The sequence below is a fragment of the Chelmon rostratus genome, chromosome 12, assembly GCF_017976325.1.
Source record: "Chelmon rostratus isolate fCheRos1 chromosome 12, fCheRos1.pri, whole genome shotgun sequence".
Taxonomy (NCBI): Eukaryota; Metazoa; Chordata; class Actinopteri; order Chaetodontiformes; family Chaetodontidae; genus Chelmon; species Chelmon rostratus.
Genome location: NC_055669.1, coordinates 24,082,636 through 24,101,334, shown reverse-complemented (window position 1 = coordinate 24,101,334; position 18,699 = coordinate 24,082,636). Strand labels below are relative to the sequence as shown.

The following is an 18,699-nucleotide window of genomic DNA, read 5'->3' as shown; positions in this document are numbered from 1 at the left end:
AAAGTAAGACAAAGGGACAACCGTGCCAATATGAAAAAGCAATCTGAAAAATAAGGGCTCAAGCATTAAACAGTTCATATGAAAAGAATAAAGCAAGTAATGCATCCATGCATGTAGAGGCCCTACTATGTAAACACCATTAATTGAAACCAAATAAAACCACTGCTGCTACCGCTGTTGAAACGACTTTTATTTTGAAGGCTGATTTGACATTCGGGAAGTAAATATTGTTCACATGCGCACTCCGATATATATCCTGTCCGACTAGGTTTTCTTGGACTTTTACCTCCTTATGTTTTGTTCTCTCTCTCTGTAGCTAACGTTACATCGGCTCCAGCTATGAGTGCAATTATTCCTCGGATAGAGCAGCTGTCTGCGAGAGTTATTCGGGTTTTGGGCTGTAACCCGGGACCGATGACCCTGCAGGGAACCAACACTTACCTGGTCGGCACCGGGGAAAGGTGACTGACGCTAGTCGAGCGAACCCGAGCGTTTATTATGGCCATAAAATTAGGTTTGCTGTCGTGTTCTGCTCCAGAATATCTGTAAATCAAAACGACCATAAAGCCAAAAACGTTACATTGTTACGTCCAGCTAACGTTAGCCCTCAGTATGCCCCCTGTTAGCGCAATGAAAAGGACGGCCCGCCAAATTCCATTCAAAATTCTCTAAATTCAGCGTTTCTTTGTTTGTAGACTAAAATACATCGCGTATAGACCAATGCTGATGATGTATACTGAATAACCAGGATCCACTTGTTCTTTCGGCATATATTCTATATAAGAAATATTTATGTTATTTAATTTGGAGAACATTATAAAGTTATTCAACTTAATTATTATGTTGGCAGACTCACTTGTAAAAATATACTGAATAGAAAATACTGAACCTATAACAAAAAACCTAATTCAATATAGTATATATGTGTTATGTAAAAAAAAATAAATACAGATAGCTGCATTTAAACTCTTGAATATGTCTACTGCATACAATGTGTGATTATATTGCAGGCGAGTGCTGATAGACACTGGAGAACCCGCTGTGCCTGAATACATCAGCAGTCTGAAACAGGCACTGAGGCAGTTCAACACCAGCATCCAGGAGATCATCATCACACACTGGCATCTTGACCACACAGGCGGCGTGGAAGACATCTGCAGGGACATCACTGGTGAGAACAGTATATGCGTGGATCCGTAATCCATCTAAATCTCAATCCCTGAGGACGTAGTAACAAAAAATGTGCAGGTCAGAAAAAAAGATATGAAGATATGAATGATATATGAAACTAACATATTTAATCCTTGTTAATTAAGCAGTTCAGTATTCCCGTTTTCCCTCCTGCAGGTTCTGAAGTCCGAGTCAGCAAACTGCCACGGTCCAATCAAGCCAGTGAGAGAGCAGGAAGCAAAGGCTATACTTACCTAAAAGATGGAGATGTTGTCCAGACGGAGGGGGCCACACTCAAGTCAGTTCAGTTTGTATAAAAGTTGAATATATACAGAAAGCATTTTAAGCTGGCAGGACTTTTTCTAGTTTTATGGTAAATAAAAACAACAACCAAAGACGTACTATAGCACATATAGAATATGTTGAAGATATTCATGTAGTAATATCAGAAGTATCGTACCACACGGCATCACGGCTAATGTCTGAATCTTATCACAGTCAGAGCCATGTTTATCATCTCTTCTCATCAGAGTGCTGTTCACGCCGGGCCACACGGACGACCACATGGCCTTGCTGTTGGAGGAGGAGCGAGCGCTCTTCTCTGGAGACTGCATCCTGGGCGAAGGCACCGCCGTGTTCGAGGATCTCCACGACTACATGAAATCTCTGCAGATCCTGCTGGACTCTCAGGCCGACCTTATTTACCCCGGTGAGTGAGCGCACGCTGGTAGGGGTGGTGAGCTGTTTTATTTCTTCAAAGGCTCTCTGGATAATGTTTGCTTTTTTTTTCAACCTGGAGGTGATAATAAGGGAGGGAAAAGCACCCCCACTGGGGAAGTTGGGGGTTAACTGCCTTGCTTTTGAGCACCTCAGAGGTGAGGGAGTCATTATCTTGCCAGTCCAGGGACATAACTGGTCACATTTCCAGTCACCCTTTTGATATTAAGTTAAAGATGCTTCAAGTCAGTTTCAGGGCTGGAATTATGATTATCTTAATTATTATTAATCTATCTTTTTTCAAATTAATTGATTAACTGTTAGATAAAAATGTCAGAAAATACAGAAAAGTGCTGATCGCACTTTCTCAGAACCCAAAGCCTTCACGATGCTTATTTTGTCTGACCAACAGTCCAAACCCCCAAAATATTACATTTACAGTGACATCAATTTCAACCAATTGCTGTTGTTCTCTGGGAATGGGAAGACCCTCCTCCTGTCAATCACTACGGTCAAGCCAACTGGCAAAGCAAAATACCAAACTTCTGCAGTCATTTTATTTTATAAGACGAAACGCAAAGTAAAGCTACGATAACATAATTACCACTTAAACTTTTCTGATGCACAGCACAAGTGTCCATCGGTGAGTCATGACGCGTCATGTTGAAGTAACTCAGATGTTTGGACAGAACTCTGCTGCTGTTCTCTGTGCAGGTCACGGACCTGTGGTTCAGGAAGCTGGCTCTAAGATCAGACACTACATCAGCCACCGGGACCAAAGAGAGCAGCAGATCCTGGCAGTCATTCAGGATGGAGCAGGAAAGCCTTTCTCCTCAATGGAGCTCGTCAAGATCGTCTACAAGGTCAGGGCAAAACCTTCTGTTACTCTGATGCTAAGTGAAGCTAAGACCAGCAGCGTGGTGCATCTTTACCAAATTTGGACTGTTGTAAAATATAGTCTCTGCAGCTCCAAATCCGCTTGTTAAGTGATTTCTGTTATCCAGCAATTAGTGTTTTATCTGTTAAAGTCCGACATTTTTAAATCTCTCCAGTCATAATGCACAATTTAAATGATTCCCAACTTCAATGTGAATCGCTCCTCTCTGGATACAGTGAATTAAGGGTTTATTTCCAAACCACACCGAAGTTGTTGTTTTGATGATTTGAATTTAGTTTCTGTCGAGTTTGAATCGAGCGTGTTTTACGATTTATAAAATTACTGTTTCTGTAAATGGAGTCTGGTGGCTTTGGTGAGAGTTTACGCTGCTTCTGGTTAAACAAAAAGGATCTTGCTCTTTCACAAAAAGGTCAAACACAAAACAATCTGAGTCTGTGAATGGACATATTTGACGCTGTGCAAACGCATGCAAGGCTTACATTGCAACCTGTTTTGCATTTACTGGCTGCAGCGTTATTGTTCGATACTGGACAAATTTCAACAATCGTTGTCCTCATTAGCCACTTAGAAAAAAAAAGTTGGAAAATATGATATATAAACACAGATAATATTGGACTGTATTGTCTGGGACATGGAAGTCTTCCAGGACACCTGGACCAGCGCATGTTTGTCTATAGGAAACCCTGGGAGCAGATGCAGTTAGCAAGTTCCTCAAAATACAGAGTAAACATATTCAATTATGATACTAAAACTATCATAAGCCTATGGAACCTGTGAATATGCAGGCTGTAAGCTATCCCACGAGCCGCGTGTCTCTGTACATGGAGGTGGTCATGGTCAGACACTGTCCTTGTTTTCGTTTGGAGGAAAATGGCCGATGCTTCTCACCGCTTCTCTTCCAGGACACCCCTGAATACCTGCACCAAGCAGCTAATGTGAACCTGGTCCATCACTTAAAGAAACTGGAGAAAGAGGGCGCGATCAGCCTGGGTATGTCATCTCGTGCTCTGCTGCAAAAAATTACTGGGCAAATTTTACAGCATCAGTAACAATTTCCATTAGTGAAAAGAGCAATTAAACCAAAATAGACAAACAGTGTCTGGCAGTAGTTTTGATATTTGTGTTTAAGGATAAGGGTCCATGAAAATAGATTGCAAATGCTGGTTGTGATTTAGAAAACTAAGCTTTGCACTCACTGACTGTGCAAACATAAACTTTTTGTCCCCCTCAGTGAACGAATCCTCACAGAACATCAAATGGAAGAGTAACCTGTGATATCTACAGAACCAGAGAAGAACTCTGCACTCTAATTGACCCTTTGGCCGGGATGATGAAATCCACGTGGTCGACAGTTGATCATTTTCCAAAATTGGCATAATGTGTATAGCTAAATGCCTTAAGTGTGCTGATTGACAGATGTGTAAATGGAGAATCAGGGATGGTGATCACACTTGTTGCCTTGGATGTTTCCTTAGCGTACAAAACAAGACCAGAGATGGAACTCTGCAGAACTGAGCTGCAGCCTGTGAGCCTGTGTCAAAGTTCACCGAGGCAAAAATGTGTCTGAAGGTCAGCTGAGTTCTACGGCAGAATGGAAGATCAGCACTTTCCTGCAATGTGAGCAATGTGCCACAGCGCCCCCATCTGCCTGAATTAAATTATTTTCTGAAGAGGGTTTTCTTCCCCCAAAGTTTAGCCTCTCAGGTTCAAACAAATCCCACTGCCTTAATTGAAATTTGCAGACTCCAACCGTGGCCCTAAATCAAACCATCTTGAACAGAGTCCTAAAAAGCTATCTAATTCATGAAATAGTCATTTTATCAGTGGAGTTTGGTGCACAGTGCTGTTTTTTTCCCCTCCATCCTCTTCCTCCTACTTTTTGCTCTTCCTTTTTTCCTTACTCTTCCTGTCCTCCTCCTTCTTCCTGCTCCATTTGATATCTGTGGAGTTTGAGGAACTTTCTCAACTGATCCTTTAACTCAAGAAAAAGTAGTCCGCTAAACGGAATTAATAGACTTAACGCATTGTCGAAGCATTAAGCATCAAATGTACAGATTTCAGATGCTCTTACATGATGAGTTATATATTTCTATGCAGACCACCATTTACATTTTTTTTACTTTTATTTTCCTCCTATTTAATCTGATCTCTTTGCCCTTTCAGTCTTGGTAATGAACGTTTGTTCTAGAAATGCTGCAGATCGTCACTAGGGGGCAGTATCTACTAATGTTATTGGGAGATGAACAATAATTTATAATGTACTCTTAGAATATTGCAACACAGGCAAACATTCCCAAATATCTTCAGTTTATTTAAAACAATGAATGTCAAGAATGTGAATGTGTTGCAAAAGATTCCTACACAGTACTGGATGATGTAAATTATTCTGTTTTGCTGAGTGCTGTTGTATTTTTGTGGCCATGAATGAGAATTATTGAGCATTTGTGATAATTATGAGATCATACAGAGGGATAACTCATGGTCATGTTTATAAATCAACTATAAATCACATGAATACTGAAGTAAAGCACTTAAAAAACACTGAACAGCTGACTATATGATACTCTCATCTAACTCACGTTGATCCAATATTCCAGTGACTAATAATCCGACCTTTTTGCATGACCTTTTGACCTGTGGCTGGCCTTCAGTGAGTCTCATCTGTTTTCATATTGACTAACAGCGCTGATGTAATTTCACTGTTTGGGGACTTTTTCATAGATCCGGGAAGAGCTTTTTTTTTTTTTTTATGTTTGTCTGAATTTTTCAACACAAACAACTCATTGTGGAGCTGAGAGTTGACTGTGCACGGTATCACGCAGCACATGTGAAGGACGGGACAGGCAAATGCAAACATCGCTGAAGTGCTGCTCCTTTATCACTATATGCCAAAGCCATGTGAGAATGTAATTGGTGGAGCATGGGATTGTAATGGCATACACCAAACAGTGTAGTAAGGTTATTATTATTCACCCATGATTTGCAGAAACAGTTATTTGATTTTTAGAGGGCCTTTTAATGTATGGCCACAAGCGACTGATAGTAAGCAAAATCTGGTAATTTACAGTATTTCTGTTGATCAGTAGCAATAAACTACTCCAACAGTTACAGTTCCAACAAATACAGTTTCCTCTGGAAGAGGGTGTGTATATAGACAAGGGCAGGGCTGGATGCACTGATTGAAAACCTTGCAGGGACATTACAGTGTATGAACACGTCTTAGGACATGAAAACACCAATGACTTCCTTCAAATCTCCATGTAAACACTGCTGAGATGTGACTTTAAGATCACTGTAAATCATGCAGAAAATTAAGTGAAATAAAAGATAAGATATAACTTGATTAATCCACCTGGGAAATTAGGGTGTCACAGGCAACAAGCAATAGTAGCAGGAAGGGAATAAAAAATACAAAGTAAAAAAAAAAAAAAAAACTACATATATACACATTTATACAAAAGGAGTGTAAAAAATAATGTTGCTAATGAACATTTTGTTTTTAAGTTGCACTGGATAATTAAGTACAGTGTTTTGTACTATTGCACAGAAAAGCACTGATCACTTTTAATTCGTGAGAACAACACACATTTTAATAGAACTGACACACACATTATTATTTTAGGTTTTAGTTGATCTTACCTTGTTAAGGAGACACACTCAGCTCTGCAGTGTGGTAATGAGATGAGTGGAGCTGCTGCTGCTGCTGGTGTTGGTGGTGGAGGAGGAGGAGGGGGGGGGTCCACTGGTAAAGATAAACAGCCGAGGAGCCTCTGAGCCAGAGAAACATGGCGGCCCCGGCCCCGGACGCCAGCGCCGCTCCGTCCCGCTGACCGACACTCACCGACAGGCTCACCCCGCTCCGCTCGCACCCGCGTCTCCTCAACTCCCAGGTAAGTTTCCTGTAAATGTCTCGACCCCCCGCCCCCACTACTCCTTCAATCCCACCCCCAAAATAAACCACACAGTATCACAGTGGGGGCTTGTGTAAAGTGTCATTTTATAGCGAGATTATTCTACTTTATGGTGCGTTTGTGCCCTCCTGACATTACCGTTACGATACTTGTATGGAGTCACGGAAATGTATAATAAGGTTAACTAGTTAAGTCCGGGAAATAACGCTTGAATCGACCTGTTTTTATCGTGCAGGTTAATTTTCACTGTCCGCTGGGTTTTATCATCTTTAGTGAGACGTTAGCGGGCGCAGAAACGGAGATTTACCGGTTGAATTGACGGACTGACAGCTATCGGTGTGGAACCGTGTTTATACGCGAAATTGTCGCTAGCTAGACGGATGAAAACGCTACTTTCCGTCGGTCATCTGTCAAATCCGCTGTCAGAGCTCAAGTCTTGAGTGAAAAAGTAAACGCTGCTGCTTGCTTAACGTGTTCAAACACTGTGTGATAACTGCACAAATAGCCCGAACAGGACTTTGCTGTTTAACTTTTGCAGTTAGCTGTTTAAACCCCTTCCTGATCAACAGAGGCGGCAACTGCGGGCTCGTGGGAGCCGCGAGCCCCGACGTTAGCTTCCGACCGTGTTCGTCTCCTGCTGCCGTCAAAGTGGAATTTCACGACCCTCAAGTTAAAGCATCGGTTGATTTTAGAGGTGTTTGTGTGACTAAGTTAGACATGTTGTACGAGTTTTCACAATGAAAATTGTGACTTATTCCCCGTTGATATTGCTCGGACTTCCTCAATCAACTCAAGCGTCAAGTGGAAAGACTCCGGCCGGACAGTCCCGGGTTTAAGCGTTTCAAAATAAAACACTAATTTAGATTTAGAGCGTTAATTCCTTAAAAGTGTACGTTTTAGTAAATAACAAATTGATTGGTAGGTAAAGATGGATCCGTCTTACCACTATGTAGCTTGTCACCGTGTTGAAGCTGTGAAAGAGTAATTTCCAAAATAAATGTAGGCTAGTATAATAGACTTGTTTAGTGAAGTAACCCCATTAAGAGTTACAACCAAATGAATAGTAGTCGTAGATCAGCAACCGGTACGTCTAATCCCAACATTCATTGTAATATCTGAGTCAACTGGTTTTGGCAGTGTTGTGGCAGTTTTTTTTTTTAATGTATTCCTTTTACTTTGAAGACAAGCGTCCGGTCCTGTTCCTGCTCATTTATGTGAACTTGACAGAATTTATCAATCATCCAGGGTTTATGTGCAGAGACGAGTAGCCCATTAATATTAGCCTATTTGTTCAGGTAAGAAGTTGTAAACATCTAATTAAAAAACAAACAATGATCAAATTAATTCTGGAAATTGTTTAAAGTAGTGTATTATTTCTAGTGCATAAAATAAAATGCATTTCTCCAAATAAAGTCAATCAAATCTTTCTTAATCAAAGTAGCCAGGGGCCAGTTCATAATCTGCACAGGATGCCTACTGCTCTGTGGGGGTCCATACAGCCTTGGGTCTTTATATTTTGGAAAAAGAGAATGTAAATAAATCAAACATACAAGTCAAGTTTTAATCCACTTTGTAGTGCGTAGTATTCACACACTGACAAAGTTCTCTTTTAACACGTACATATGCATTTTAAGATGTATGCCTCCAGGAAACTGAAATAAGTGTTTATATCCCTCCTTTAGTGAGCAGGATTAGTGCTTTGCATTCTGTGTGGCAGCTGGTTAAAAGCTTGATGTGCGTACTTATACCAGCGTGTACCATTTGTACTGCGGAGTGTCCAGATGTCCTCCAAATTTTCTGAAATGTCACATTCTGATCTTTCTGGTATCAAAGAAAATCCCAGTTCTTGAGGCATATTGGCCACTCTGTGCTTAAAATGCGCTTGTTTTGCAATTCTGTTTGCACTTGAAAGCAGCATGGCATGGGAGGAGCTGCAAGGCTGTTGCTTAACATGCTGCACAAGTCTCATAGAAGAGAATAGAAATACAGTGCATGTTAAACCTTATTGTCTCATAGTCAGGTAGGCCTTTGCCAGTGCAGGTTCAGGAATTTCTCCTTATTTGCTGTTGTGCTGGTTTGTCTGTGTTTGCTGTTGTGCTGGTATGTTACTGCAGAGAACCTGTAAGTTTGCCTACGTGACAGGTGCCATCTGACTCCTCTGGATGTGTTATCTTTAAGAGCTGGACTCATGATTTTTGGCTCTTTAAAGCTTATTTGCTCTTTTCTGCACCCCAAAGTGAACTTTGAAAAGGATTGCAACATGTACACCAGGCTGTCAGGTTTTTGTCTTTATCCCCCTTCACTGAGAGATTTCTGTAGTTTGTTTTGCTCTTTTGTTTTCTCAAAGGTTTTAAGGCATTTTCATGCTGTTAATGAATCTGCACAGTTCAGAAACATGAAACAAACACTGTGCATGCTTGGTTTTTCTGTTCGAGTATTGCGCTGGATTTGTTTCTATTGGGGTTTTGGTACTGCTTTATTATAATTCGGCCAACTTGGCTGAAATGTAGCAGGGTAGTGATTTGCGCAGTTAAATGTCAGGAGTCTTAAATACCCTTTCAACACCAAAACTACCTTTTAGTGCTGCAGCAAGAGTGCAGGAATGTATTTAAGACCAAGATCTTAACATGAGATTGGCAGCTTGCCCAGTGAGAGATTCTTAGTGGCTTGAATTCACTAAACCACGTGAGGGCTCAAATAATGCCCTGACCAATGACAGCAGCAGCAGCAACAGAGGGAGGAGGAGGAGGAAGGGCAGAGGTTTGACTGTGCAGTTCTCCACTGCAAGTTTTTTTTTTTTACCAGGTCTTATCCTCAGCAATCAAATCCACACTACAAAAAAACACATATGCTGCGTTTTAAACCATCACCATCATCTTCAGCAAGTCGTTCCAGTTCCTGATTGAAAATAACCATAGTCCTCATATGCCAGTGCTTTTCATGAGTGATTTGAATCAGACTTATGTTAATCATGTGAGTTAGACAGACAGAACGTCCCTACACATGAAAGCAAGGGCAAAATAATGGGAACTGCATGAAAACATCTCCAGAATGCCGCACTAGATTCTCTGTTTTCCAATGTTAAATGCTGTTTTACTTGGCATGCAGTGAAGAAAGTACACACTGACCAGCTGAGATGAATGTAAACCTTTGCTGTAGTAATGATCTTAGACAGCACTGGCACTGTCAACCATTCAGGTGTGACCCTATAAACCTATGAGAATTTTTCCAGATGCGTCCCCTTCATTTAATTGCAGTTCATTTTTACATCTACTGGTATTTGCAGAGGTGTGTATGTTTGGCTCTGTGCTTCTCAACTGTGTTTGTTTATGTCTGGCTCTTCTCACTGCCACCAACTTATCACACACACACGTACACACACACTCTCACACACACTACCACCTGGCTTTCTGTCACGTAGCAGAGACAGTCGTCTTCCAGGTCTGATCCTCCTGAGACCAACTGCTCTAATTAACTAGCATTGCACATGCACGCACACACAGATACGCAGCCATGCCATGACTCCTCTGAAAGCCTCCTGTAGTTCCTGAACACTGTAATTACTGTAATTTTTGCTCTGCAAAATAAATCTAGATGTACTTGCAATATACTGTATATGATAGGAGCAGGTTTCCCCTCTAAACCACAGTACAGGTGTTCTATAAGCAGCACTTTTCTTTTTGTAAACGGAGTATTTCAGTCGTCTTACACTCACCATTTCTGAAAACAGCTGCCACATATTCCAGTGGTCTATGAGGTTTGTGATGATTTACTCAGAGGCTTCTGGGCCTTTCAGACAAAGCTATTTGTTGATGTCCAGTCATAATTTAAAGCACACAGGAGGCACCGAACGAAGCACAGAGGTTTTATTTCATGTTGCCAGAGTCTTTTGGTTCTTCAAAGCCAGTCAGAGGAGGAGAAGAGCTCTCACACTTCACTGATATTTCTGCTCACATAGAAGACAAGGTGATGCAGCTGAGATGCAGCTACGCCCTGAAAGGCGCATGCACTCACTTTAGATATATCTGACAGACTTTGATCAAATGTGCAGGGAATTTCTCTCGGTTACACTTGATGTGTTGACAAGCGAGTGTTTAATATGCATCCTCACATTGGCTCACATAGGCTCACTGAAATAAATGAATTGCAGAAGAAATAAAGATTAAAATTGCATGCAAAAATAAAATGCCATTAAAATAAAACTGTATAGTGTCAGGTGAGTCAAAAAGGTTGCACATTCCTGTTCACTTGTGGATGCTTGAAGTTAACAACCAGCAGACATTGTGGGGTTCCACACTTGGATGGAGCCCCAGCAAACATTGTTAATGTAGGAACCAAACATTTCAAAGACGTTTTCATGGTTTTATCACCACACAATTAGTGTTTGATATGGAATTTCTGCTCTAAACGTTGTCCCATCTGTCTGTTTTATTTACATGAATGAAACCAGCTTTAAGACAGAAGCAGAATTCTCAATCCATCCTCCTTTAGTCGGAAATTTGACCAACACGAAGGAACACAGAACACACACAACATGCGGAGAGAGGTAGCAGTCTGAAATCTGACAGCTGATAGGTTGAATGCTCGGTTATACTGGCACCGAAACAGGACGTGACATCACGGGCAGGACATATTGCTTGTCACAGATTGTGAATGAGTGATGCTGCAGACTGGCAGTGGAGTATTGTACAACACAGGGTTCACTGCTAGAACCCACGACAGCCTAATGTTCAAACACAAGGAGCATCAAGACTGTTTTTATTGGTTGATCACATGAGGTAACAGGTCAAGGTTCAATAAAGATGAACATGCCTCCATGTGGTTGTGATATTACAACTTATTTCGGACACTTCACTTGACTTCCTGCTTTGCACTGTGACTCTCAGGGCTGGTGTGTTGCAGTTTTCCTTGCAGAAATGTTGTGACCTTGTCAAAATGGCAAAAGGGAGAATATTGTTAAACTTGTGTTATATGTTGTGTTTCAGACTTAACTATTAAATTGATTTGATTAGGAAAAAACATATGTACAGTCAGCTTTGCAGCAGTCCACGGGGCCCTCCTATGTACAAAGTGTAATGAAAGCTGTGCAGGGGTGAAGCCGCAGACCTAGGAGCCAAGTCTAGCAGGTTGCATAACAAGTGCTAATTTGGTTAGCTGGAGTTGACGGCGGCTGTAATTCTCCAGCACTGTGACAGCAGAGTCCACAGGCCTTTAGCCAGATAATACAAGCTAATAGCATAACAAGCTTTTGCAGAACAAACGTAGGCTGTGGCCAGAGCTAATTATGGTGTTCATCACCGCTTTTTGGCTGCAGGAGGTTGTGATGACAGCACGGAGACTGAGCAGTTTGAGAAGTTTTGTTGCAGATATCGTGGTAATGCTAATTTTGATAGTCCAATACTCAGCCTGGTCCAGTTTTCAGTCTGTGGTCAGAATAACCTGAAAATCTGTGGACAAATTGCAGTCATTTCATAGAAAGTTATTCAATTCGTTGCATCAGGAAATACTCAGAAGGTTGTAAACTTCAATCAGCAGACAGCTTCTCTTTTTTTCATAGAAAGCACCTTTGAGACTGAAACACACGTGTGCTCTGAGGCGACGGTTTTGTAAATAAAAGCTCTCCTTTAGCTGAAGCCTGACTAATCTATGAATTACTCTTATTGTCATTATTAAGGAGTCAGAGTCAAGTCTGAAGACAAAGACGCATTACACGTCAAGTCTAAAGTCAGGTCATTTCTGCCTGAAGTACAGCTTGAGTATGAACTTGAGGTGGGCTGAACACCACACCGCTGAAGCTGGAGTCATGCTTCTGCAGATATACATGTAAACATCTTTCTGAATCAAAGCAGAGAAAGGTGTTATGGGTAACTGAAAGTCACAGATGCTTGCAGAGAAGACGATTTGGAAGGCCCAGATTTCATCTCTTTTGTGCTCAGAGTTTGAGTGTACATTTCAGCTCAGTACTACAGTACACAGTACACAGTACACAGTGATGTTCCAGCAGAGGATCAGGAAATGAATTCCACTTCAAGGCTCTTAATATTGTTGCCCAGTGTATCATTGTCCCATTGTTGTACTTGTTTCATGGATGCAGTGATCACCGGAGTGACATAGATGTCTTGTACCTCCAACCCGTGCAAGTGCAAAAGAAGCAAACATGTCCGAACGACACCTGCGTATGCAGCCTAAAGAAGCATGATTCCAGCTGGAGTTATCAGTTATAGCCAGAAAAAACCTCACCAAGGCAGACGTCGTTATTTGACATAATGACAACACAAAATGGCGCAAGGGACCGACATTCATATTCTCTAATTTGATTCAGGACTGACACTGAAACATGAGATAACTCCCTGTCACCACAATCACGAATCTCTGATGTGTTGTCCTGCAGATGGAGCGTGTATGGCGATATGCTTCTTGATTCTGGCTGGGATTATGAGACTGTGGTCAGTGTCTGTTATGTGGTCGTACAGTAGACCAGCTCGTAGCTCAGTGTAGCCGCGGATCTCTGTGTTACCACTGAGCTGCTTAGTAACACGATTAATCACAGTCAGGAAGAAGGCTGTCTCTCTGTGTGTCTCATTGACTTTCTGTGGCTCTTTTACTCTTCCTCTTTTTGTGACAGTGTGTATGATTGCTGATCGAAGTCTACCAAGATCTCATATACAAGTAATTTACAGTGAAACTCCCCATCACTAACTCTCAGCTCTCAAACATGAGCCATATGTATGGCTGCACATGTAAGTATAAGTGTGGGTTTTCCCTCCGACTTGTTAAGAACAAAGCTGGGTGGAAGTCCTCCATACCGGAAACCTTTATTTTCTATTATAAAATCAGTTAAATTGAGTGAAACCTCTTTTATAATTCAAAAGTCCAACAGTTTTTTTGGGAAAGCATGCAGACTTGCTGTTTAAATGACACATTTTGTGCTTGACTTTGAGAGAAAAAGTCAGTATCCAAATGGGAGAATTTATATTTTCCATAGTTTGACCTCCGGATGGCGCCATCGTGGGAGCCAGCTGGAATGTTTCTAAAATTCTAAACGAAGCGATAACATATTTTTTTGTTAACATCAAACTGGTTAGCCAGCCAAGAGCCACTCAATTTGTGCAACAACCCACATTAACTTTCTAGCTAAAATCTCCATTTCTGCAAACGATACACAAAAAACATTCTTGCCCTGCCCCTCCGGAGAGGGCACTGCCAACATACTGCACGTGGCCCGGGGCTAAAAGCAATCATAGAACCTTCTTAGCATCGGGCTAAGGGAGCTTTGTGCTCCAGGCTATGAAAGCTTGCACACTGGCACATTGCAATGTGGGCTAACACCCCTTTAGCTAATGGAGCAGCGTTAGCCCCGAGTTTGTGGGGTTATCCCCTGGAAATCGACTAAATATAGGGCTAAAAGGTGTGTAGCGGGGCTAAAGTAGGCGGAGCAGTTAAACAAACAGTAGCGTGAACAGTGTGTGTGTGTTTTCATTTGACAGGTTCGAGCGGCCACAACCTGTGTGAGCGCCGCTGCTCGATAGTGGCTAGCTAATTAGCTAGCCAGCTGTATAGCGCATTAAAAGTTGTTGTTGTTGTGTGGTCCGTAGCCGTTAACATCACTGCTTAAGAGACACCTTTTCTCTCTGCTCCCCCGTCACGACTCAGCCTGCTGTCAATCAAACATGGACTCCGACATGAGCTCTGCTGATACATCTACAAAGATCTAGAAAAATCTCTCATTGTTTGTGACTGCAGGAGCGGGTGGCTAATTGTTTTCAGTTGGACTTTATCACACAACAAACTCCCTTGAGATCCAGTAATTAAGTTATTTGCATTTCCCTCCCCCATTTCTAGCTTTGACTGTCTGTCTGCAAAAGCCTGTTCTGAGCTGTCCTCAGTGAAACGCAACACTAACCAGCCCTCTCCACAGCTTTTAGCTAAATATCACTGCCTGTAACGGCCCAAGTCAGCTGAAGAATATCTGAGTCTTGAGAACAGAAGATCCGAAGGAACAGCGTCCCTCTCCTGGGATTATTGTTGAAAAGAGTACAAAGCTCTGCCCTCTGCCACAAGTTTCAAGTGCACAAACTGAGCTGAATCACGGCCGCTGAGTCGTTTGCAGGGAAAAAAAACATTTGTACTTGCGTGTGTGCTTGTGCAATTCACAAAGCAGATGGGTAGAGATCAGCTGTCCATCCCTCCTACACACACACACACACACACACACACACACACTGACACACATGTACACATTTGCAGCCTCTCTCGTTGGCGGCAGGTGCACGTCGAAGTGTTGTGCGGTTTGAGTCTGCTGTGTCTGACTGAGAGGGCGGCTGTCTCACCCGAACACACACGCACAAGGACGCACACAGACAACGCGCACACACACTCAGCAACAGCACACACAGCAGGGGGAAAAGCCAGCAGATGTTTCGGATTTGGCCGCTGACCAAAAAAAAAACTCACTTCTTCTTTTACTGCTTTTCATTTGATTACATGTTGATTACAATAACCCTTCACACCCCAACACACACACACGCACACACACACTGCGCTGACTGTTACGTTAAAGATGGCAGCTTTTCAGCTGTAATGACTTGGCAGGCCAGGCTCTTCTGCTGTACGTCATGGTAAAGATTCACCACTTCATCGCACAAACGAATCAAACACGTTGCCTTTTAAACATCAAACTCAGCGAAAGAAAACGTGAATTAATGTGTGTTTTGATCCACTGCTGTTATGTGATCGCTGGGAGTGATTTCATTGTGATAAAATTCAAATGCTGTTGATTTATTAGCTAAGTCTGTTTCCATTGCACATTTTGCTTTTATCAATGCACCAACTTTTCCACCTTAGTCAAGCACAAAAACGTTTTAACCCGTTTCCTCTCAGGTTTTTTTTACTCACAAACAGAAAAAGACCTTGTGATACTTCGTTTTTAACAGGGTTTCTATCAATCTTGTGGTAGAAAATGAAGTGCAGCTCACATCATGCATACGTAGAGGATGTGTTGACCCAAATGTGATCAAATTTCACCTTTCTTTTAAAAGAGCTGACGTGCACTGAGGCTGGGAAATAGGACAGCAGCTCGTGTCAACACGCCACAGGTGTGTTACCTGTCAGACCCTAGCTCAAGAAAGAAGTGTGTGGGTCTTGTCGGGTGACACTGAATTTGGCTTAACTTTATTGAGAACATCATCGACAGTAAGAGACTAAAGGTTTCAAGTTCATTGGACTGAGTGAGAAGGATGTTTCAAGATAAAGCATTTAGGGCGAGATGTGACTCAGAATCATTTACAACGAATGCAACAAGCTTCAGTTTACGCACAGTACGAACCAGAAATAGCAATACGGACGGTCAAAGTCATAGTAACCTTTGTCACAAAACATTTTGATTACATTAAGAGGGGAGAAGAGGTGGGAGAGAGGATGTGATTCACTAAGGAGAACATGTGACGTGCAATATTTCCTGAAAAGATGAGTTTTCACCTGATTGCATAAGACGACGCAGATTGAATGACATGCAGTGAGCAGGTAGACTCTCCTCAGCAACAAGACATGTGATCAGGCGGTGTGACTTTTCACTGGAGATCCAGTTTGTCTTTGACACGAAAACAAAAATTGAACCTTATGTAAAAGGCTTCTGATGACGAAACAGGTTTCTTCGTCAGCACAGGGAGACGAATTGTTTCGTGAAATAGGATGTTTGTGAAAGTGAACCCGAAGCCAGTGGGAACTTGATGAACCTGGACCAGCACCACACCGGCCCAGGTCAGCCTCACAGCGTGTAAAAGGCCCCAAAGCTCTCCGAGTCGTCCTCCCAGGCAGGGTCAGTGTCTGGGAAAAGCAGCAGGTCTCCTTGTTATTGTGGGCAGCAGTGAGACGTCCAGCGTGCAGCGGGTGATGTTTAAGGTGAAATTCTGCTAAATGGTGTTCCATTGTAAAAACTCAACAGCATATTTATGAAACGCCCACTTCCATACACCTGATCCTGGGTGTGGCCCCGAGTTGTCTTTCATGACTGATGGACTCCTCTGGTGCTATGATGTGTCTCACTCTGCAGCGCCTCAACCCTGGAAACTGAACATTATTAATCCATTTGATCATTATCTGCATATGCATGAAGCCATTCAGCATTACAGGGGAAGTCCAACAACACTTACACATCAAAGCTAGTTTTTCTAGGTCTTGGAAAGCACAGTTCAGCCTGTGAAAACAGTATGTGAGAGGAAAATACCCCAGTGATGTCACCAGCGTTATTGCAGCTCAAACATTAAAGCATGTATTACAGACTGGGGACTCAGAATTTGAAAGTAATCTTTACTGGCAAAAATCCCCTATTGAATTGCATTATGTGAAGTTTAGGATGCACCATTTTTAGCGCTTGATTAGGGATGAAAAGCTTGCATCGTGTCGCCTCTGCTGCTTGGATTTTGTTTGTTCTTTGCAGAGTTTGTCTCTCACAAGTCCCCCAATGTTGTTTAAGTGCAAAACCAAATTGCCGTATTACACCTTTTGACATATTATTCATTATTCTTGTTTTATGTGTCTTATAGAGCGGAATGAATGATGTGACAAGATAACGGTTTGCGGATGTTTACCCAGGATGCTTTGTATATAAGGTGAGTGAGCTCATTTAATTATGAAAATTTATCAGGCTTTTTGTCATTTTGGTCTTCATTCAACATTTTAATTCTAAGGTCTAAGATGTGGTAACTGGGTTAATGTTGGTGTCCCAACCTTGGAGTCATGACCCCTCCACATGCGAGCACTTAATTTGTGGAAAAGTTCAGTCAGTGATGAAAAATGTATTTATGATAAAAGCAATTCACATTTAAATAATTCATTTGTATTGAATCCGTTCAGAGGAATTTAGAATAAATAATGCAACACTGGGATTCACGTGGTAACTTGCATGATAGCGCATGCAAAATGCAACGTTTCTCTTCATAGCGCCACACGGCTCATCAACCTACTGTATGTGATTGACAGTTTTAGTACTTTAAAATTCATGCGTTTGCTCTTAAAAATCAAACGATCAGAAGAGGAAGAGGTGAGGTTATGAGGACTTTAGACCCTGGATGTGACCGCGGTCTGATCAAAGGTCGAGAAACCCTGCTGGAGTTCATACAGTCGATAATTAAGACTGGTTCCCTGTAACTGCAACAGGTTTAAAAACACACAAAGCACACTAAGACACACACACCCTGGCATGACAAGAAAGTGAAAGAAAAGAAAGGTGTGTGTGTGTGTGTGTGTGTGTGTGTGTGTGTGTGTGTGTGTGTGTGTGTGTGTGACCTGTGAAACACAGCTGCTTCCACCAGCGCTTTCAGCTTTTGTGAATTTTTAAAATTCTCTCTCTCACTTTCACTTGTGTTTTCTGCCGTCTCACTTTGTGCGAGGAGTATTATTAAAACAGGGACGAGGCGGATGATGCCACTGCTGAATGTACAGTCTTTCTCAGTCCCTCTCAGTCTCTCTGACACTCATTGGCTTTCCTGTTTCTGACACACTTCTACACACATTCGCTTTAATTTTGAAAGTCTGGTTTTGCCGTGAATGTACTTTGTAAATTACTTCTTTTCTTATTCTTTGAAATATAGCATCAAAAAATGAAACCGTTGCCGCTGCTGATGTGGTAGCGGGCTGTTGCAGCCTGTGCAGACGAGGCATTAGTGTTAATACGTGACATGATCACTAACTGTATGTGGACACCCCTTGTCTTTGGTCTGAGGCTGTTTTTAACCCCCTATTTCCAGTGAAAGGAAATCTTAATGCTACAGCCTTTAAACAGCACTGCTTCCAACTTTGTGGCAACTGTTTAACGCACAAACCCAGGCCCATAAAGAAATGGTTTTCCCTTTTTGGTGTGGAGGAACTTGAGTCCTGACCTCAACCCCATTCAACACCTTTGGGATGAATTGGAACAGGAAATGGAGCGAATCCCTGCAGCCAGGATCCAAAATTTAGTGGAAAGCCGGCCAAAAGAGTGGAGGCAGTTATGTTAGCAAATAA

The 18,699-nt window shown here is 42.0% G+C and overlaps 2 protein-coding genes across 3 annotated transcripts in view; both read left to right on the top strand.

The window, feature by feature from the left end:
- Positions 1-250: 250 nt before the first annotated feature.
- On the top strand, positions 251-5,464 carry lactb2 (lactamase, beta 2). Its single transcript, XM_041949139.1, has 7 exons — positions 251-461; positions 1,011-1,171; positions 1,348-1,468; positions 1,701-1,879; positions 2,602-2,750; positions 3,688-3,775; positions 4,017-5,464. Exons 1-7 carry the CDS (start codon positions 340-342, stop codon positions 4,058-4,060), a joined length of 864 nt encoding a protein of 287 aa, XP_041805073.1. The 5' UTR covers positions 251-339; the 3' UTR covers positions 4,061-5,464.
- A 1,120-nt stretch (positions 5,465-6,584) lies between these two features.
- The window catches only part of LOC121614885 (nuclear receptor coactivator 2-like), a 54,904-nt gene continuing 42,789 nt past the window's right edge, over positions 6,585-18,699 (top strand). For both annotated transcript variants that reach the window (XM_041948977.1, XM_041948974.1), the window contains exons 1-2: positions 6,585-6,675; positions 17,241-17,306. The gene's annotated coding sequence lies outside the window, so the exon portion shown is untranslated. The remainder of the gene's footprint in view (positions 6,676-17,240; positions 17,307-18,699) is intronic.

Coding starts and splice junctions, on each gene's coding strand:
- lactb2 (XM_041949139.1), top strand. CDS start 340: ATGAGTGCAATTATTCCTCGGATAGAGCAGCTGTCTGCGAGAGTTATT. Junction 462..1,010: donor CTGGTCGGCACCGGGGAAAG/GTGACTGACGCT, acceptor ATTATATTGCAG/GCGAGTGCTGATAGACACTG. Junction 1,469..1,700: donor ACGGAGGGGGCCACACTCAA/GTCAGTTCAGTT, acceptor TCTTCTCATCAG/AGTGCTGTTCACGCCGGGCC.